The following is a 22,500-nucleotide window of genomic DNA, read 5'->3' as shown; positions in this document are numbered from 1 at the left end:
TGCGTTTTTACCTCACATCACATTTGATGTTTCTATCCAAAGCGACTTACAATTATTTAGGTACAGGATATTGGTTACAGCCCTTGGAGCAATGTTGCTCAAGGGCACTTCAGCCATGGGTGGGATTTGATCCTGCAATCATCTGATGTAAAGGCCGGGCCTCTAAGCTTTGAGCTCCCAGGTCTGCTTTGTAGGGCAGCCATGGTCTCTGGTGATTAGGGAGTTGGAATGTAGATCACAGGGTTGCAGGTTCAATCCCCACCCTTACCAATCCCTTCTTTCCTTCATGGCTGAAGTGCCCTTGAGCAAATGCCTTAACCCCACACTGATCCAGGGCACTGTAACCAATACCTTGTAATATCTGTAAGACCCCACACTGCTCCAGGCACTGTAACCAATACCCTGTAATATCTGTAAGACCCCGCACTGCTCCAGGGACTGTAACCAATACCCTGTAATATCTGTAAGTTGCTTTGGATAAAGGTGTCAGCTAAGTGCAATTACATTACATTGCACTTAGCTGACACTTACATTTATTCAAAGCGACTTACAACTATCATTTGTCAGGGTATTGGTCCCTGGAGCCTGGCGAGAAGCCAGACTTTAATACTTCTTTAACGTCTGACTCGTCAGGGTATTGGTCCCTGGAGCAATGTGGGGTTAGGTGCCTTGCTGAAGGGCACTTCAGCCATAGATGGAGATGTAGGGAGAGGTCAGGGGGGATTCGAACCTGCAACCCCTAGATTGAAAGACTAATTCTTTAACCACTAGGCCACGGCTGCCCCAATGTGATGTGATGTAATACAAAAAATGTGATGTTGTTGCCAGGTACTCAAATGTGATGTTGCCAGGTGATGTTGTTGCCAGGTACTGTTGAATTTGAGTGGTATATCCTGCTGCATTTTGCAGCTGACCAACAACTGATTGACCATACTGTTAAGTTTTATAATGAAATTTATAATCAAATGTGATGTTGTTGCCAGGTACTCAAATGTGGTGTTGTTGCCAGGTACTCAAATGTGGTGTTGTTGCCAGGTACTCAAATGTGGTGTTGTTGCCAGGTGATGTTGTTGCCAGGTACTCAAATGTGGTGTTGTTGCCAGGTGATGTTGTTGCCAGGTACTCAAATGTGGTGTTGTTGCCAGGTACTCACATGTGATGTTGTTGCCAGGTACTCACATGTGATGTTGTTGCCAGGTACTCACATGTGATGTCGTTGCCAGGTGATGTCGTTGCCAGGTATTCAAATGTGATGTTGTTGCCAGGTGATGTTGTTGCCAGGTACTCAAATGTGATGTTGTTGCCAGTTACTCACATGTGATGTCGTTGCCAGGTAGTCAAATGTGATGTTGTTGCCAGGTACTCGGACGCCCGCTCCTGGCGCGCCTACATGGGCATGCGCGTCATGAACACGGCCAGCAACGCGGCGGCCACACGCCAGGTGCGGCGCATCACGCAGCACCCGCAGTACGACCAGTTCACCTCCGACTACGACATCGCCCTGCTGGAGCTGAGCGCGCCCGTCTTCTTCAACGAGCTGGTCCAGCCGGTCTGCGTGCCCTCGCCCACACACACCTTCACCGCCAGGACCACCTGCTTCGTCACCGGCTGGGGTGTGCTCAGAGAGGACGGTGGGTAACATACTGTAACATATTAAAATAATAATAATAATAATAATAATAATAATAATATCATATATCATATAATATCATATAATATAATATAGCCTATAGTCTGCTTCGTCACCGGCTGGGGCGTGCTCAGAGAGGACGGTGGGTAACATACTGTAATATATTAAAATAATAATAATAATAATAATATCATATATCATATAATATCATATAATATAATATAGCCTATAGTCTGCTTCGTCACCGGCTGGGGTGTGCTCAGAGAGGACGGTGGGTAACATACTGTAACATATTAAAATAATAATAATAATAATAATATCATATATCATATAATATCATATAATATAATATAGCCTATAGTCTGCTTCGTCACCGGCTGGGGCGTGCTCAGAGAGGACGGTGGGTAGCGTAATGTAATATTATAATAATAAAAATAATTAATAATAATAATATCATGTCATGCCATGTCATTATAATATAGCCTATAGTCTAACAAGACACGGGCTAGGGCGTGCTCAGAGAGGACGGTGGGTAACATAATGTAATATATAATAATATAATAATAATAACAATGTCATATATAATATAATATAATATAATATAATATAATATAATATAATATAATATAATATAATATAATATAATATAGCCTATAGTCTAGCAAGGCACCCGGGGCGTGCTCAGAGAGGACGGTGGGTAACTTCATGTAATATATTATAATGTAATATATAATAATATAATAATAATAACAATGTCATATATAATATTATATCATATCATATCATATAATATAATGAAATATAATATAATATAGCCTATAGTCTAGCAAGGCACCCGGGGCGTGCTCAGAGAGGACGGTGGGTAACTTCATGTAATATATTATAATAATAATGTAATATAATATGTTGTACCGTAATATAGCCTATAGTCTAGCAAGGCACCCGGGGCGTGCTCAGAGACCTCCAAGAACTATCAGAGCTGCCATCCTCCATCTCTAACCGAGAACTATCATAGTTCCAGAGACCTCCGAGAACTATCATAGTTTCAAATTCTTTGTATGACCAGTGCATGTAAAGAAATTGACAATAAAACCTACTTGACTTGACTTGATAGTTCCAGAGACCTCCAAATGCTAGCAGAGCTATGTATGGTATAGATGTAATTATCCAAAATGGATTCAGCTCTCCTGATTACCTGCTCTTTATACAATGAAGCCATATTTTCTGTTAAACACCAGCTATCTTACTGCATACTTTGATAATCTTGGATATGGCATTTTTGTTTATCAAATTGAGTTCAACAAAGACGCTTTTGCACTCCTTTGTAGTTGGGCAGGTGCGTAGGATGTAATCCCAGCGGGGTTGTCAGTCAAGTGCAAAGAAATCCCGCACACTGTCCATTCCACCAGCAAACATTAATACAACCCTCTCAGTCTTCTGTCCTCTGTGTCTGAGGACCATTCTCTACCTTCTGCTCTGCACTGTCAGTCAATAGACCTACAGGCTGCTTTTGTGCTCTTCTCAGAGGAGAGCAGGTTGTTAGCCTTGTGTAATTCGTGATGGCTCGTCTCTGGGGGTTGTTAGCCTTGTGTAATTCGTGATGGCTCGTCTCGGAGGATTTGTAATGGCATGTTGGCAACTCTCTTCTCTTCATCAGGTGAGCTGGCGTCGTTACTCCAGGAGGCCACGGTGAACATCATCAACCAAAACGTGTGCAACAAGCTGTACGATGACGCCGTCACTCCCAGAATGCTTTGCGCTGGCAACATGAAAGGCGGTGTAGACGCCTGTCAGGTGACGTGATGGTCCTTAAGGACAACCTCTAGTCTCTCCAACATGCTGAAGTGATCCTGATCAGGGGGTGCGTTTCTCAACAGCATCGTCGCTAACTAAGTTAGCAACTTAAATAGTTGCAATGCAGTTTCCCATTGGAAACCTAGTTAGTTGCTAGCTAGTTAGCAACAATGCTTTCGAGAAACAGGGTCCAGAATTAGACACTCAAGTTCAAGCAAACATACATGACTGTGAGTAGAATTGCGTGTGTTCCTAGGACTGTACTGCCTGGTGGAAACGGCACTTATTTTATTTTTGTAGTCTGCACTGTAAAAAATACCTGTTAATTTAGGGTAATTCTGCAACAGCATTCTACTGTCTTTTGAAAAAACAGACAACTACTGTGAAAATGTTACTTTGAGTCACGTATTGAGCATAAACAGTAAGTACTGCACAATAGCAGCATTGGTCGTTGTGGAAGCAACCAAGTTATTTTAGGCAGCACCATTGAAATCTATTCATCCTCCATTCGTCCGTGATCACCATCAAGCTGCTATACCACCTGAAAAACTTAAGTCATTCTCACTGGTTAAAGATTCTCTGATACTATCAAGCATGAAACAATTTCTAAGGAAACTACAATACTTTAAAAGTGATTGATGCAGCACAGTATGAGTAGCACATGCATTTTGATAGTGATGAAAGTGTGAATGGCTGAAACATGTTAAGACCTTGTAACAACAAGCAGTCCCATCTAAACCAATCTGCTTATCAGTGCCTGGCCTCACCTGAGTACTATGTGCTGTTATGTCATTATTCAATTACGGCCTTCACCTGCCAAATGCCTGATGACTCTGGTCACATGGTACTCTTGCACCTGTATATAAATCTGGACTATCAACACTTCAGTTGCTTGCCTGCCTGCTGGCTGGCCTGCATGGCACAGTACAGCATAGCATAGCATAACATAGCATAGCACTTGCTTGCCTACAAGCTTGCTTACAGGCTTGCATACTTTCCTCTTCGTGAAAGCTTGCTTTGTGGCACTTGCTGTGTGTGGCATCATTTGTGGCATTGTTGCATATAATGTGCTTGCTGCAAATTAGGCATTGCTTTGAGAGCTAGCTTGTAGTGCTGCTTATTTGCTGTGCTACTTGGAGCAAATTATGTTTTTACCGACCGGCCAATGCTATTTTCATCATTGGCTCACCAAGAGCTGATACATTTATAAGCCCACCTCACACACTCCCATTGTCATTGTAACATAACACTGCATACACTGAAATTGTATTCATGCAACACACATTCAAAGGACCACTGCAAACCAGCATCTCAATAAAGCATAGTAGCGTCATAGTATCATGCTCAAGGCACTTCAGTCAAGGTGAATGATGGGAGGGTGGGAGGTAACATGGCCAGGGTACCAGAGTTATTGAGAATGATGGATGGGTGGGCGGGAAGTTTCCATGGCTATATGCATGAATGCATCTATGACCCAGTAATTGCCTGTCATCTCACAGTACATCTTCAACTTTTTAACTGAAGTGTACTGTTATTTTACCTATACTACTGTATAAATATTGTAGAGCACTTTTAGTTTAACAATACTAATACTGTGACAATTCTGTAGAGTACTGTTTTAACAGTTCAATTGCTGCTGAAAAATTGTTATATACTGTGATACATTAAACAGCACTGAACTCTATTTGATGTTTGGTGTGAAATAACAGTAGAATTACAGGTAAATATAATTGCCAGTAACTGCCGTTATTTTGCAGGGGAAATTTCTTACAGTGTAAGGTTACCGTCACCCATCTGCTAGGTGCTATTGCATATGCAGAGGAGTTATTCCTTATTAATTAATAAGCTATTAACAGATAAGTAATAAAGATATAATTAATCTAGGTCTATGGTGGATAATGTTCTATCTATACTGAATAATTAATAACAAATTATTTAGTATTATTATGTATTTAAAAAGTGTTTCCAAACGTTATTGGACTGGCCCTTTATCTTTAAAGTAGATTCTCTTTGCTTTGAAACATCAAGGGCAACTTGAGAACTTACTTTGAGAGAGTACTTTGTATATATAGAAGCACAGGATAAAGGAGAGCTCTATGGTATTGCTGTAATGTGTGCGTGTGTGCATGTGTGCGTGCGTGTGCGTGTGTGTGTGCATGTGTGTGTGTGTGTGTGTGTTTACAGGGTGATTCGGGAGGCCCGCTGGTGTGTCTGGAGAACGGGCGGCGCTGGTTCCTGGCGGGCATCGTGAGCTGGGGCGAGGGCTGCGCACGCCAGAACCGGCCCGGAGTTTACACACAGGTCACCAAGTTCACAGACTGGATCCGCATGCAGACTAAAGGCCAGGTGTAGAGGGGTAGAGAGGGGGTGTGGGCATATGGGTTCACGGGATGAGGAGTCCGCACACTTAACATTCCTTTTTTTTTTTATTTATTATTATTTCATGGCTGAATTACGTTTTGGCTCCAACAGTCTTATTCAGAGGATGAAGATCTGAAGATCTGATGAAGACGGTTGAAGTTGAAACGTGATCCAGCCAAGAAATAATTAAAAAAAAAAAAAAATTTTAAAAGGATGTTTAAGTGTGCGGACTCCTCACCCAGAAACCTCCAGTCAGCCTTGTCCTGCACCTCTTCCTGGGATGATGATGATGTGCACAATCTTCACCTTCACCTGTGTGCACACCTGTGTCATCGTGAAGACCATCCATGCAGCAGCGGACGCACGTCTGTGATACGAACAGAACAGTGGCAACTTTACAGTGTGTTCTAGAGGTGATTCACCTCATCCTAACTCACCAATGGGATGCTAGCTCTCGGCCAACCCCCCCCCCCCCCATCCCGACTTCCTGGTGCCTGGTTCCTGGAGCCACAACAACCCGCGCATCACTTCCTCCACCTCCACCACCCCCATTTCCCACACTACACAGACACTCCCCTGAGCCAGTTCCTCTCTGGAAATATCTTCTGTCCTGTTCCTGTACCTCTTAGGTCCAACTGAAATGCTGTCCAACAATGCCCTCATGACCTCTCAGATCTCTAGTGTCCCCAAATTAGCCTGTTCACTATGGACATCCACACTGGTTTCACTACTGCAGTGTCCACTCTGGATATCCACACTGGACATCCACACTTGGTTCACTACGGCAGTGTTCACTCCACACTTAGAGCAGGGGTTAGGTGGGAACCTGTTCTGTCTAGAAGGTTTGAATGAGGCATTTAATTTCAGAGCTATGCCTGATGGTTTGTCATTAAGGACAGAGTCCTCTCTGTGTTACTGGGTTCAGGCCCACTGTTAATGTATGTGTATATTACGATCATCCAGTAATCAGACAGATCTTGTAGTTGTATGTTAGCAGCTATTATTCCCACTAGCATAGCTCTCTCTCTGCTCCCTCCCCGAACATTAATGGGAAAAGTATTCACATTTACACCAATATATTTGTCCCAAGATAGTGCATATCCACACCTACTTTATACGCCTATCAAACTCTGTATTGCACACACGGAAGAGGGATGGTAAGCACAGTTGATCCGCTATGGTGTAGTGGTATCGGTTGTCCACAGTTGATCCTATGATGTAATGTGGTATCGGTTGTCCTTTTACTGTAGAATCTGCATCAAGATAATAGTTCATGTTTTTTTTGTTCCTGAATCTCTCATGAAAGCCTCAAATCATTGTACTGTATCCTGTCACCCTGAGTGATTGCCTGTTTGGACAGCAGACTGACAGCCTACTTGATGCCAGCGTTTGGTGCCCTGTTGTAACGGCCGCCTACCCTCAAGAAAGAAACAGCACAGCACCGTGTTTTAGCACGATTATAGTGTTTTGTGTTCAATCGCGGCATACTGCATTACAGTCCTTTGTTTTAACATTATGCTGTTTTTGATGCCCTCAACACTGCATTCAATACACTAATGCTGCATATGGGTGGGGAATGGACACATGAAAGGTACACTGTGTAATATTTTAGTAGTTTATTTTCAGAATTCATGCTGCCCATTCACAAATGTTCCCTTTTTCATGAATACTTGCCACCACCGGGGATGCCACCAGAAATTTTGGGCCCCATGAAAGATTGGAATGTTGGGCCCCTGTCACTGCTGTCAGTGCTTGGGCCCTTAGAATCTGAAACACCTTTCCTCCCCTAGTGGCACCCATGAGCCACCATCAAATTCTAAGTATTCATTATGACTAGGAGAATTGCGCTTTTCATACGTGAAAAGGGGGATCTTCTCCATGGTCTGCCATTTTGAATTGCCAGAGATAGACATTTTTTGCCGCAAAGCGCCCTGTTCTTTCATCATACTTGTCAATATTAGTTCATTATCTAGTAAATATTCGTGAAAAGATCGCATTTGGCAATAGGAAAGATCACATTTGGCAATAGGCAGCACAGTTTCAATGAGCAGCATAGTTGCAATACCTACTCTGGCCACCATCCCACACAGTGCACCTTGAAACATGAAACCATGCTCCCACCAACCAACCAACCGTCAACGAGCTCCCACCTGTGGACGTTCAGTGGTACTGCTCTGTCATGTCAATGTCCTTGTTAAACCACCTGCGCAAAATGACACCGTTAGCGTTGTTAAATTTATTTAAGATCGTTGTTGAAATTAGTGATATATTAAAAAGTTTCAGAATACAGCTCATAGCTGCATCATGTTCTGGTCGCCTTATTTGGAGCGCTCAATAATCAGGTTGTGCATTTATTGGAATGTCCTTTGTACACAACTGTAAAATAATGAATCGTATTTTGACGTATCATTGGGACGCTAGACTAACCACTTTGATTAGGTTTAAACTGTTGCTTTTATGTATATTATAAGGCAACTACTTGCTCACATTAGTCATACCGCAAAGTACAGGGAGGTTGTGCGTAATGGTGCGCGTAGGAGTGGCGACCACAGCGTCACCAAGCCGGTGAATAGAGGTGGATAAATCTCTGGTCCCTTCAGTTAGAATGGGAGAGACTTGCCTTGGGATCTAATCTTGGTGTTCCGACATTGCACATCTATACCATCTATACATTACATTTGTACAAGGAATTCCTCTGATTTTTCCATTATCCATGCAAGAACGCCACGCACAATTGAGGCGTCGTTGAAAGGTGCATCCATTCTGGAGGAACATTTCTTCTTTTTTTTGGTCTTCATTTTTGCTGAAGCGTTCACTTTTTTGAGGGGAAAATTCTTCCAGTAGAGAGTATGATTGACATTTTATTGCTGGTTTTGTGTGGAATGTCGAGCAGCGCTCTGGCAAAAGGTAAGGATCACTTTTTATGTGAATGACCCGCAATATGGATATGCACTTAATCAGAATGTGTGCTACCTGTTGTGTTAGTAGTAGGTGGCATATATAGGCCTAAACTAGTCTGTAGAAATAATAGCCATACAGAAATATGACACATCTATCAGGTGGCACACCAAACAATTATGTGGCACTGCTATATGGTGTAGAGAAGGGGAAAAAAGTTTTGAGAGAAAATGCATCATGGCACGTGCGCCTTGCCTAGTCTAAATAGTAGCCTACATTAAATTGGAAGTTCGCCTGCAAAAGTAAGATCAGCTAGCATGTTCGTTGCAGTACATGGTTGTTGTTGTCCTTCTTCTACTTGCACAATTAACACGAGACTCATCACTGAAATGTTTTGCCTCATTTGAGCGCTTGGGTTCAACCGACAACGCTTGACGCGCGCTATTACGCACCACCAGTGTCCAGGCAGGCAGGGCACTTGTTGGCACGGAAATGCGAAGTGGAGTGATGTGCGTGTTGGGAACATCAGGCATTGGGCTGTACAGTGCACTCGAGAAGGACAGTTGTTTTGATAACGGGGACCTCTGTGCCCCGGCTTGGCGTCCGTCTCCAAGCGTTTGGCCCCGGTTGAATCGGCCAGGGCGTTATTTCCTGCGCCTGATGAGTTTGTGAAATGGAAGTTCTAATATAAATGAGTTCGGGGTCATGACCACCTCAAGGAAACTTTCTAGTGCGCAGGAACCCCGGCCTAATCAGCGCTTATGGCTAAAACAGACGCACTGGGAGGAAATCTGCGCTGAACTCGTGTACTCCGGTGCGCACCGCTGCGTCACAGTTTTATTTTTATTGGTCAACAACTTTCCACTCCCGCTGCAGGTCAAAGCCGATGGATTTCCTTGCGTGAGAGAACATTTCTTTTTTTTTCTGCAAGCATTTGTTAACACCGGTGGTCATTTCATTGTGGTTTGTTGAATAGAAACGTTATCTATCTTTTTCCTGAGCATAGGCTAATTTGGGACATTTATAGACTCATTAATAGTGGACCAAATAGTATACTGCTAACAGTATTTATAATAGAATCATGCATGCACGCATACATACATACATACATACATACATACATACATACATACATACATACATACATACATACATACATACATACATACATAGCCATAAAACACATTAGAATGAATCTTTGGCCTTCACAAAAATTATGTACTTAATTGTATTCCATTTTTAAATAATAATAATAATAATAATAGGAATAATAATAATAATAACAATAATTTTAAAAACAGTTTAAAAACTATAGATACAAATATTTTAATCTAGAACTAAATATACCCTCAGAAATTAATTGATTGTACAATTTGTCCAAATAATGCAGTTTCATTCTGTCTGTTGTAGAAATGTAATGTAGAGTTGATCATGCTTTCAGTAGCCTAATATACGCTATTTGCAAATTACATTAACGTTCATTGGCCGTGGCAGCCCTTTCGTTATTTTCGCCATTAGCATATTGCGTGTAGTGCGTAGATCTACCTGTTGCGCATTTAACACCACGCGTAAAAGCTCAACCAAACCAAATACCTTCTATATGTATGGAAATGGAAACGCTGCCATGTGTAGGCCTATATTGTGAACAGCACTATTTCTGATCTTGTCTTTTTTATTAATTCCACCAGCGATGAAACTGTAAAATATTTCCATTACTCCATTCACTCCAACTGCCTGTAGGTTTTCTGTCTGCGTGCACTGTAAGTTGCTCCGGAAGTAGTATAGGTGTAGAATAAGCGCCGGTCAGTATTGTATATTGGGCCAGTAGCCCAATTCGCAGCCCGCGCAAATTCCCTGTGGGCCACTGCTGTGCAAAGCACTTGACTCCATTTCCTAAAGTGTTTCATGCAGGCTATTGTACAGGCTTCATATGGCGAGGGGGCTAAAGGCTATTGTATAGGCTTCATACGGCGAGGGCCGGGGGCTAACACAATGCATGTATTAGTAAATGTGTGCGGGGGGTTAGGGTGTCTGAGTGCAGTGTTACAGGCATGGGTGCTGGCAGTGCACCAGGCCTTATAACACTAAATCCTATAATACATGAATACATTAAATACTATATTAAATATGCCGTTATGACAGATCAGGAGCAGACTAGTGTTTCATATTTTAGGCATAGCATATTTTAGGCATAGGATTGGCATTTCAGGAATAATTTAAAAAAGGTATCCAATGCCAAATGTCAAAATGAAGCACTAATGATATCCAAGATTGTCATCATAAGTATATGCCATTGTAGATTGTCGTAAGTATATGCCATTGTAGATTGTCTTAAGTATATGCCATTGATTATTTCTCATGGTTATGGGTTATCACCGTGTACGTAAATAGCACTGTTAAGTGCACATACTAAGTGCAGAAAACCAAGAGCTCTAATACATATCACCGTTTGGATCTGTATTTTCACCAGTCCCAAACGAGTGGGCCTAAATGAAAATGAAAGCATTTTAATTGTATTTCATTATTTAATTTGATGTGCTTGTTATTTCATGGTTATTATTACCGCAGCTATTGTATCACCGCTATGTTTTATGACTCTGGATTGGAATGTCCTCTTCCTATTTTAATTGGCATCTTGTGCATCTTTTATCTCAGAATCTTCTGGCAAGTACAGCACCCCCCTGCTCGACGTGAAAGTACAGCAGCTTATTTTGGAGGCCAACCAGACTCTTCAGCTGAAGTGCAGGTAAAACATGTTATATTCAACCAGACTCTTCAGCAGGTAAAACATGTTATATTCAGCCAGACTCTTCAGCTGAAGTGCAGGTAAAACATGCTACACATTTCCTACACAGTGTCCCTTTAAGATTTATATTTTATGATAGTGCATAATCCATCAGTCACTGCGCTCGACTGCTGTATTTAAAGAAACACTACGTGATTTTACCTGTTGGGCACCTTACCTTGTGATAAGTGTTGTTGCTTTAATTGATGATGTCATTGAGCTTGTGATCGGACCCAGAAGGTGTTGCATTATTCACATGCTGCACCTTCTCTCATCTGGCCTGGGGGTAAGGGAGGTGGAGTTGGTTCAGGGTTCAGAAGGTTGCAGGTTTGAATCCCACCCCAACCGCCAGGTAGTCACTGAAGAGCCCCTGAGCAAGGCACCTAACCCCACAGTGCTCCAGGGACTGTAACCAATACCCTGTTCCTAAGTAACTGGATATTGGCCACTTAGTAGACTAGAGCAGAGTAGAGTAGAGTAACTTTATTTATAGAGTAACTTGGTGGCTGCCAAGTGTAATAAATAATAGTAAGGATATTAATAATACATTTTATTTGGTACATAGCATCTTTCAGGACACATACCGGTATGCCACACTTTTGAAACCTGTGAGTGTATCTCAGATGGCAGGAGGCTCCATAGTTTAGGAGCAACATTCTGGGAAAGTTGAAAATGTAATCTGGGGTGAGATCATATTAAACCACGGGGAAGCCGTGACCTAATGGTTAGGGCGCTGGTCTTAAGATCAGAGGGTTGCAGGTTTGAATCCCACCCTCACCTCTCCCTATACCTGCATCTATGGCTGAAGTGCCCTTGAGCAAGGCACCTAACCCCACATTGCTCCAGGGACTGTAACCAATACCCTGTAAATAACTGTAAGTCGCTTTGGTTAAAAGTGTCAGCTAAGTGTAATGTAATGAATCATATCTACCGCCACAGTGACGAGCAGAGACCTCCCACAGGGGGGCCAGTAAGGTCTTTGGATGTAATCAGGACTCTAAAATGAACACCAGCCAACCGGCCAAATGCTGTGAAATATCACTTTGGCTGGTGGAAAAGGCCAACTGAGCAGGCATACACTTTGACCCATTAGTGTGTGTGTGTTTGGCTAGTAAGATTAACATCTACTGGCCATTTTGGCTGGTGTTGAACAAAGTTAATGTAGAACCCTCGACGACCTGGCTCCCATGGTTGTCTTAAGATCTTTGGTTGTAATATAATGTATTTATTACATTGTATCACTTAATATTACATTATATCACATGCATAATGTATTACATTATATCACACTTCAGTGACCATTTTATCCAAAGTGGTTACTTTCAGGGTATTGGTTACAGTCCCTGGAGCAGTGTGGTGGGGTTGGGTCCCTTGCTCAAGAACACCTCAGCCAAAGAGGTTGGATATGTAATAACAGCAATCGAATCACGCCCACTCAATGCAAAAGCGTGTGCTCAAAATTTGGTCTCCTAAGGGGGCGTCGTCCCTCCTTCTTCTTCTCTTTTCGTGGTGTTTGCACAAGACGTTGACGCAAACGACGGTGCCTTCTTGGCCGAGAAAAGGCAGACACCCACACCCAGCCAGCTCTGCCAGTGACTTACTGGAGCTTCAATGCCAGTGATTTCAAAAGCACTGGCTCACTGATCTGTGATAGGTCTGTTAGCACATTAGGTCCAACCCCCTATGGGCGGGGTTGAATGGGTGGGAAAAAGGCTTGTAGTCTCAACAGAAATCCACCTCTCTTACACTTCCTCCTACAATGATGCAAAATGACGATTTTTACATCATTGTAGGAGGAAGTGTTAAGAGTTGAATACGGATTTCTCCTGTCTCAGGGGGAATTGAGAGAGTGTTGCATGACCATTCAAAAGTATGACTGGGTGTCTAGCAATGGAAAGCCTAATGCAAATGGGTAGAGTGTCCCTTTAAGTGTGTGAAAAAAAAGAATACTGATAAATAGTCCTAATTAATAGAACATGACAATTCAATATTCTCTTTGAAACACCATTAACAATCTTGGGCTGTCATTTATATCTATTGGTTTATTACCCTACTGTACAACTTATGCAGCTCAGTCAGGTTTTGATTTTTGTCATGAAAAAAATGTGCACGGGGTCCCCAGAAATGTGTGATGTGAAAACGGGGTCCCATGCCAAAAAAGGTTGCGAACCACTGCCCTAATGTGATCTCCTCCCCTCGTCTGGTCTTGTTCTCCTGCCCTGCAGGGGCAAAGGAGCGCTGCTGTGGATACCCCCCCTGCAGGTGGCGACCCACAACCAGACCGTGCAGGTGAGCCACTCGCGTTGCCGGCGGCAACACTGCAGCACCCTGACGGTCAGCGCGGCGCAGTCATGGCACACGGGGTCCTACCGCTGCGCATACAGCCACCGGCAGAGCCGACACACCGGCGTCTACGTCTACGTCACAGGTGAGGGGCGACGGACACACACTCTCACACACACTCTCACACACACTCTCACACACACTCTCACACACACATACTCTACTTCTATTTCACACACACTCTCACACACACTCTCACACACACTCTCACACACACATACTCTACTTCAATTTCACACACACTCTCACACACACTCTCACACACACTCTCACACACACATACTCTACTTCTATTTCACACACACTCTACTGTTACATAACACTTAGCTGATGCTTTTCTACAGAGCGACTCAGAGTTATTTACAGCAGGGTATTGGTTACAGTCCCTGGAGCAATGTGGGTTAGGTGTCTTGCTCAAGGGCACAGCAGTCATGGAAGACCACACACCTAACCATTATGGCACAGCTGCCTCAGCTCTCAGATATTGCATTGTGTGTATGTGGTGACGAGCGGATTGGGAAACGTGTGATTTCAGCCATTTCATGAATGCTGAATGCTGCTACTGCACCTAATAATGAGACTGCTGCTACTGCTCCTACTGCTCCTAATTATTTTCACATAATTGGCATTGCAGATATAGAGACAGGAAGTAAGTGGGGGGGGGAGAGAGAGAGAGAGGGAGAGAGGGAGAGAGAGAGAGAGAGAGAGAGAGAGAGAGAGAGAGAGAGAGAGAGAGAGAGAGAGAGAGAGAGAGAGAGAGAGAGAGAGAGAGAGAGAGAGAGGGAGAGAGAGAGAGAGTGAGTGAGTGAGTGAGTGAGTGAGTGAGTGAGTGAGTGAGTGAGTGAGTGAGTGAGTGAGTGAGTGAGTGAGTGAGTGAGTGAGTGAGTGAGTAAAGCTGGGATATGATCCAGACTAGATTCGAACGTGACTCCCCTTACCGGACAAATAGACTAGAGCACGACACCGGAGTGGAGTTTCACTCCCGTCCCATCCCGGTCCCAGAAACAAAATCCCATCCCCTTCCATCCCGGACTGGAGTAAAAGAAACAAATCCCATCCCGTCCACTCCAGAAAAGAATGTCTCCCAATCCTGCCCACTCCCTCTCAAAATCAACCCCACTCCCGCTTCATTAAAAAACAAGGCTTTTTTCGTTTGTTTTTGAAAGGAAAAATAAGCGGCATTCCCGCTCCCATCCATCTTTATTCCCGCTCCCTTTCATCTTTATTCCCGCTCCTGCCCGCTCCCGTTCATCTTTAAAATTTTGGGACCTACGGGACCCACGGGAATTCCTGAAAAATGTCATCCTCTAAAATAGACCAGCCGCGACGCGATTGAAGCGACAGAGAATCGCTTCTGTGCAGCAAGAGCGATATGAGCGATTGAAGCGTCTAGCGTATGTCCAGGCAAAGCATTCAAACATTCCCATTGGCTGTGGTCACTGACCTCGCTATACAGTCATTGGCTGTCGCGGCTGGTCGCCGAACCACGTCATGGAAAGTTGAAAGGATTTCAACTTCAAACTGTCGCTCTCACTGTGCGAATCGCCTCTAGTCTCCAGATTCGCTGTTGTCGCGCGACTCAATACAAAGTCAATTACTTCCGTCGCTCGCCTCGCTCATGTCGCGCTTGGTCTATTTGTGCGGTTAGGTGGGTGTCCCGTTGATGTCTTGGTGCGTTAGCGTGACGTGCCTCAGCAGCACCACTGTGACACATTCATTTGGAGTTCCTTGAATATCCGCATCACAAGTCGCTTTGGTCAAAAGAGGTCTGCTGAATGTAATGTAATGCATTCCATGTGGAACTGAGAACCGCGTTGATTTGAGTTGGGTCGATCGAAACTGTTTGAAACGTTCGACAGAAAAATGACATGCCGAATTTGAGGGATGCGGAGGTTCCTGAAAATACTCTCCATGCCCTGCGTCCCCCCCCCCCTCCCATCTCCATCTCCTCTCATCATATCTCTCCCCTGCGTCCCCCCCCCCCCCCATCTCCTCACATCACATCTCCCCCCCTGCGTCCCCCCCCCCTCCCATCTGCATCTCCTAACACCTCTCCCCTGCGTCCCCTCCCCTCCCCTCTCCTCACATCACATCTCTCCCCTGCGTCTCTCCCCCTCCCATCTCCTCACATCACATCTCTCCCCTGCGTCTCTCNCCCCCTCCCATCTCCATCTCCTAACACCTCTCCCCTGCGTCCCCCCCCCCTCCCATCTCCTCACATCACATCTCTCCCCTGCATCCCCCCCCCCTCCCATCTCCTCACATCACATCTCTCCCCCCCTCCCATCTCCTCACATCACATCCCCCCCCCCCCTCCCATCTCCTCACATCACATCCCCCCTCCCCTCCCATCTCCTCACATCACATCTCTCCCCTGCGTCTCTCCCCCCCTCCCATCTGCATCTCCTCACATCTCTCCCCCCCTCCCATCTCCAAACATCTCTCCCCCTGTCTCTCCCCCCCTCCCCTCCCATCTCCTCACATCACATCTCTCCCCTGTCTCTCCCATCTCCATCTCCTCACATCTCTCCCCCTGCCCCCCCCCCTCTCTTGCCTCTGCACCCCCCCACCCCCCCCCATGCTGCTTAAAGGCAGCCGCTGCCATTCTCAGTGTCAGTCTCTATGTGCTAACTCTAAACAGGAAAGAGTGGAAATCCAATAATATCTAAACACTTTTTTTCTCTCCTCACCCGCATCCTCCGTCCTCTTAAGTGACTCTCTGGCAGCGTTTCTTGAGTCTGTCCTGTCCTGTCCTGTCCTGTCCCCCCCCTGCTTCCCCCCCCCCCCCCCGCTTCCCCATCCTCTTCTCTTCTCTCACCCCCGTGTCTACCCCCACCCCCACCCCCCACCCCCCACGTCGTCGGCTACTCATTTAAGGTCTATATATATCCCTTAACTTTCATTTGCGCGCATTCACATACGCACGCACGCACATGCACACACACACATACACACACACACACACACACACACACACACACACACACACACACACACACACACACACACACACACACACACACACACACACACACACACATACACACACTAATGCATCCATGAGGAGCAGGGTAGCTATAGACTACACACACACACACACGCAAACACACACACACACACGCACACACACACACACACGCAAACACACACACACACACGCACACACACGCACACACACACACACACACACGCACACACACACACACACACCCCCTGGGGATCCGAAATAGCCCCAGCTGCTGAAGGCTCAGGGCGGCTGGGCAGCGTTTCCCAGGGCACCGCTCTTATCTCCCACGCTCAGACCTCATCACAACATCCTGTGGCTGGGGGTGTGTGTGTGTGTGTGTGTGTGTGTGTGTGTGTGTGTGTGTGTGTGTGTGTGTGTGTGTGTGTGTGTGTGTGTGTGTGTGTGTGTGTGTGTGTGTGTGTGTGTTGAGAGGGGGTTGTGAATGTCAATAGAATAGAGAAGGGCAGTGGGTTTTGGGTGGAGGTGTGGAGGTAGGTGGGGTTGGTTGTCATTGGGGGTTAGGTGGGTGTAGGTGGTGGAGGTGAGGTTGTCATCGGGTCGTGAGGTTTGTTGGCATTGGGGGTTCAGGTGGTGTAGGTGGGTGGAGGTGGTGGAGGTGGGGTTGTCATCGGGTCGTGAGGTTTGTTGGCATTGGGGGTTCAGGTGGTGTCGTAGGCAGAGGGGAGTGGAGGGGTGGAGGTGGGTGGTGCAGGGTGTCTAATTAGGGTGTGTGTCCAAGGGGAAGGGGATGAAGGTGGGGTTGGGGTTGGGGTTGGGGTTGGTTGTCTTTGGGTGGAGGCGATGGAGGTGAGGTTGTCTTAGTGTGTCTGTCTGTCCACAGGTGGTGGATGACGTAGGAGGCCATGGGTGAGGCCTGTGATTGGGGGTTAGGTGGTGGAGGTGGGTGGAGGTGGGGTAAGGTTGGTTGTCATTGGGGGTTCAGGTGGTGTCGTACTCAGAGGGGAAGAGGGTGGAGGAGGGTGGAGGGTGTCTTAGAGTGTGTGGTACTCAGAGGGGAAAAGGAGGATGGAGGTTGTCTTAGTGTGTCTGTCCAAAGGTGGTGGATGACGTAGGAGGGGCGGGCGGGCTGGCTGGCTGGCTAGCTGGCTGGCTGGCTGGCTGGCTGGCTGGTTGGTTGGTGGGGCTCGACAGACGGGACCGGCGTGGGGGGGGTGTCAGCGTAGATGCAGGAGGAAGAGGAGGCAATAGCCAGTCTCTCATGGAGGGGGGGCATCCAGCGGAGGTGGCGGGGGGGGGGGGGGGAGCCAGGGGCAGACAGGCAGAGGGCAGCAGCACGCCAGGCAGGCAGGCAGGCAGGCAGGCACTATGGCAGGCAGGCAGGCAGGCACTATGGCAGGCAGGCAGGCAGGCACTATGGCAGGCAGACAGGCAAGCAGGCAGGCAGGCACTATGGCAGGCAGGCAGGCAGGCAGGCAGGCAGGCACTATGGCAGGCAGGCAGGCACTATGGCAGGCAGGCAGGCACTATGGCAGGCAGGCAGGCACTATGGCAGGCAGGCAGGCAGGCACTATGGCAGGCAGGCACTATGGCAGGCAGGCAGGCACTATGGCAGGCAGGCACTATGGCAGGCAGGCACTATGGCAGGCAGGCAGGCACTATGGCAGGCAGGCACTATGGCAGGCAGGCAGGCACTATGGCAGGCAGGCAGGCAGGCAGGCACTATGGCAGGCACTATGGCAGGCAGGCAGGCACTATGGCAGGCAGGCACTATGGCAGGCACTATGGCAGGCACTATGGCAGGCAGGCACTATGGCAGGCAGGCACTATGGCAGGCAGGCACTATGGCAGGCAGGCAGACAGGCAGGCAGGCAGGTAGGCACTATGGCAGGCACTATGGCAGGCAGGCACTATGGCAGGCAGGCACTATGGCAGGCAGGCAGGCACTATGGCAGGCAGGCACTATGGCAGGCAGGCACTATGGCAGGCAGGCACTATGGCAGGCACTATGGCAGGCAGGCAGGCAGGCACTATGGCAGGCAGGCAGGCAGGCACTATGGCAGGCAGGCACTATGGCAGGCAGGCACTATGGCAGGCAGGCAGGCAGGCACTATGGCAGGCACTATGGCAGGCAGGCAGGCAGGCACTATGGCAGGCAGGCACTATGGCAGGCAGGCACTATGGCAGGCAGGCAGGCAGGCACTATGGCAGGCAGGCACTATGGCAGGCACTATGGCAGGCAGGCAGGCACTATGGCAGGCAGGCAGGCACTATGGCAGGCAGGCACTATGGCAGGCAGGCAGGCACTATGGCAGGCAGGCAGGCACTATGGCAGGCAGGCAGGCAGGCACTATGGCAGGCAGGCAGGCACTATGGCAGGCAGGCACTATGGCAGGCAGGCAGGCACTATGGCAGGCAGGCAGGCAGGCACTATGGCAGGCGAGCAGGCAGACAGGGCGGGCAGGCACTATGGCAGGCAGACAGGCACTATGGCAGGCAGGCAGGCACTATGGCAGGCGAGCAGGCAGACAGGGCGGGCAGGCAGACAGGGTGGGCACTATGGCAGACAGGGCGGGCATGCCCTCCTCAAATCCCTCCCTTGGCACGTTAGCGGGTGTCCGGGGGGGTCAGGGGTCGCGGTCCGGGAAGCTGCGGGGGCCAACAGGCCCCCCGGGACCCATCAATCGCTCCGGCGGCCCCGATCATCAGGCCTCACCCCCCCGACCCCCGACTCCCCCGCCCGGCTGCTTTCATACTGAATCAAAGCACAACAAGGAAGGCCCGTATCCAGCAAGTCCTTGGGGTACTTTTGTTAAAATGTTCAGAGATTTTTTTTTCTTTCCTTTAATAACACCAGAGTTGCAAACAATGACCAGGGTGGTGGGGCAGGGGGTTGGAGCAGGGGACAGGGGGTTGTGTAGGGGAAAGTGCTGGCAATAGTGTTGGTGGTGGAGTTGGGGATGGAGAGAAGAGGGGAGGGGACACAAACAACAGCCAGGTCCTTTTTCAATGGCAGGAGAATATTATATGAGAGAAAAGAGAATGGGCTGCGACCAGACTGGGAAACAACAGGGAGAAAAGAAGCGTTTGATAGCCTGCTGAACAATATCTGTGTGTGTTTATTGTTGCTCCCTAGATTGTTCCCTGTGTCTGAGCTTTCTAAGAGTCTGCCTCTGCCTCGTGTGTGTGTGTGTGTGTGTGTGTGTGTGTGTGTGTGTGTGTGTGTGTGTGTGTGTGTGTGTGTGTGTGTGTGTGTGTGTGTGTGTGTGTGTGTGTGTGTGTGTGTGTGTGTGTGTGTATACAGCATGTGTGTGTGTGTGTGTGTGCATGCATGCGTGCATGCGTGTCTGTGTGTCTGTGTGTGCTATGCAGAGTGTGTAAAAGTTTTGCAAATATTTGTAAAATGATCACATATTATTAATTATTTAAACACCCCCACCACCCCACCCCACCCCACCCCACCCCTCTCTGTGATTGTGTCTGCATACGAGTCAGCATGTCCACTGTTGCCTGTTTGTTCCTGACCGCATTGTTTGGGTTTCCAGATAGCAAGCACCCGTTTGTGAAGGAGCACTCGGGCACCCCAGAGCTCGTCTTCCTGGTGGCCGGCAAGCCCCTCCTCTTCCCCTGCCAAGTCACCTCGCCTGATGCCAACGTCGTCTTAGTCAAGGTGAGAAACACATAACACACACAGTAACACACACATAACACACACACCGTACCTAGAAACATACATAACACACACACACCACATCTCATCTCATCTCCTGTCATCTCATCTCCTCTCATCTCCTGTCGTCTCATCTCCTCTCCTGCCATTTGCAGGATCTGTAGCTCCACCACCAAGGCCCTAATAACACAAAAGGTCAAAGGTCAAGGCTTCAACTTCCTGTTGAGTGTACAGACTGATATTGCAGACGCTTGGCTTTACTGCTAACCCTAACCCAGACGCTTGGCTGGGCTTTACTGCTTTGAGATATATATTTTTATATCATAAGACACATGCAGGGCCGCTGACAGCTTTCGCTGGACCCAAGACAAAGTCGTCTGAAAGGGCCCCCTACCCAAAACATACAATCTAATGGAAAAACAATTCTGAGCCCCAATCTCCCTGGGCCCGGGACAACACACCCGTTTGTCCCTCCCTGTCGGCGGGACTGGACACATGTGTCAACACAGGAGTGTCTGCTATAGGTTTCGGGGCTGTATAATTCACTCTTATCTGTCCGTCTGGGTTGTAAAATGCTGAAGGTCCCCTGTCGCCTGATCTTGACTTTCAAAATATTGTAGCGTTTCCAAATTCTTGAAAGTCCAGTCAGCTGAGTGCTGTGAGCACTTCCTCCGTAACACATGACTGGCCATTCATATCTAAATGTGTCTAAATCATCACTCCCACACTCCCACCCACGTACATTACAGGTCAAAAGTTTGGACGCACTTTCTCATTCAATACCTTCTCTTTATTTTTTCCTTGCTATCGACAGTACATTGTAGATTCTCACGGAGGTAATCAACATTGTGCATGAACGCATATAGAATTATGTGCTTAGCAAAAAATATCCATTATAGCAGTTTTCCAACAGCGATGTCAGCTGCCTATCCACCTGATGTCAACACGACACAACTGATGCCAATTAAAAAAGAGCATCTCCAATCGACAGGCCAATTAGAAAAGAGCATCGCCCTGGGGACGAGGAAGACACTCTAGTTCCTCCATTGCCCTGCTAGTTACGAAGTCAAAGCAAATCACTCTTTTTAAAAAATATATATATTTTTAGGGCTTTTATGCCTTTATTTGATAGGACAGTCTGAGACAGGTGACAGGAAGCGAGTGGGACAGAGAGACGGGGCGGGATCGGAAAACGACCCCGGCCGCACTCGAACCGGGGTCCCTGTGGGCATGCAAGCCCAAATGTAGGGGGCCCAGCGCGCTGCGCCACAGCGCCCCCAGAGCAAATTACTCTTATTCAGAGGAAGGACTGGTGTTATTCCTTATAACTCTGAATTTATGACGGCTTGTTGTTGACTGAGCTTTGTTGTTGCGATAGGCTAGCAAGGCTAACCGTGGCGCCCACTCTTCCTCTATCAGTGATAGCAACCCCCTCGAGTGGGGGTCAGAGCATAATGCTATTTTCACACTCCGGATGTTTTAAAGTGAATGGTGAAGTGTTTGTTTGTGTGTCTCTAAGTCGACTCTAAGTTTGTCTGTGTGTGTGTGTGTGTGTGTGTGTGTGTGTGTGTGGGGAGGGTGCGGGGTGGTGCGATGGTGTGTGTGGTGTTTGTTTGTGTATGTGCTCAGAAGAGCGGTGTGACATAGATACTCTTTCCTTACTGTGTGTTCATCGCGCTCCAGAGAGGGTGGCGCCCCTCGGAGTGTGGCGGGGGAGAGTGTGTGTGTGTGTGTGTGTGTGTGTGTGTGTGTGTGTGTGTGTGTGTGTGTGTGTGTGTGTGTGTGTGTGTGTGTGTGTGTGTGTGTGTGTGTGTGTGTGTGTGTGTGTGTGTGTGTCTGTGTGTGTGTATCAGTGTGAGGTGTGTGTGTGTGTGTGTGACTGTGTGGCGCCCCTCTGCTTCCTCTTCTCTCCTCTTGGCACCGCGTTCAACCCCAGAGACAGGACACACACACACACACCAGCTCCTCAGACAGGACACGAGCTCCTAAGTGCCCACCGACCGGACCACACTCTTAAACACACACACACACACGCACACACACACGCACACGCA

General features: G+C 47.3%; 2 protein-coding genes across 2 annotated transcripts in view; both read left to right on the top strand.

Annotated features, from left to right (window-relative positions):
• The window catches only part of LOC134456073 (suppressor of tumorigenicity 14 protein homolog), a 55,012-nt gene extending 49,236 nt beyond the window's left edge, over positions 1 to 5,776 (top strand). Inside the window, exons 19-21 of the mRNA XM_063207506.1 lie at positions 1,360 to 1,631; positions 3,288 to 3,424; positions 5,609 to 5,776. Coding sequence (XP_063063576.1) covers positions 1,360 to 1,631; positions 3,288 to 3,424; positions 5,609 to 5,776 — 577 coding nt within the window. The remainder of the gene's footprint in view (positions 1 to 1,359; positions 1,632 to 3,287; positions 3,425 to 5,608) is intronic.
• Positions 5,777 to 8,400: 2,624 nt separating this feature from the next.
• flt1 (fms related receptor tyrosine kinase 1) overlaps positions 8,401 to 22,500 on the top strand; it is a 110,968-nt gene continuing 96,868 nt past the window's right edge. The window contains exons 1-4 of the mRNA XM_063207505.1: positions 8,401 to 8,692; positions 11,339 to 11,429; positions 13,694 to 13,896; positions 20,322 to 20,446. Coding sequence (XP_063063575.1) covers positions 8,635 to 8,692; positions 11,339 to 11,429; positions 13,694 to 13,896; positions 20,322 to 20,446 — 477 coding nt within the window. The 5' untranslated portion in view covers positions 8,401 to 8,634. The remainder of the gene's footprint in view (positions 8,693 to 11,338; positions 11,430 to 13,693; positions 13,897 to 20,321; positions 20,447 to 22,500) is intronic.

The sequence above is a fragment of the Engraulis encrasicolus genome, chromosome 9, assembly GCF_034702125.1.
Source record: "Engraulis encrasicolus isolate BLACKSEA-1 chromosome 9, IST_EnEncr_1.0, whole genome shotgun sequence".
In the NCBI taxonomy this organism is placed as follows: Eukaryota; Metazoa; Chordata; class Actinopteri; order Clupeiformes; family Engraulidae; genus Engraulis; species Engraulis encrasicolus.
Note: the sequence above shows the minus strand (reverse complement) of the source record. Positions and strands in the feature narration are given on the sequence as shown.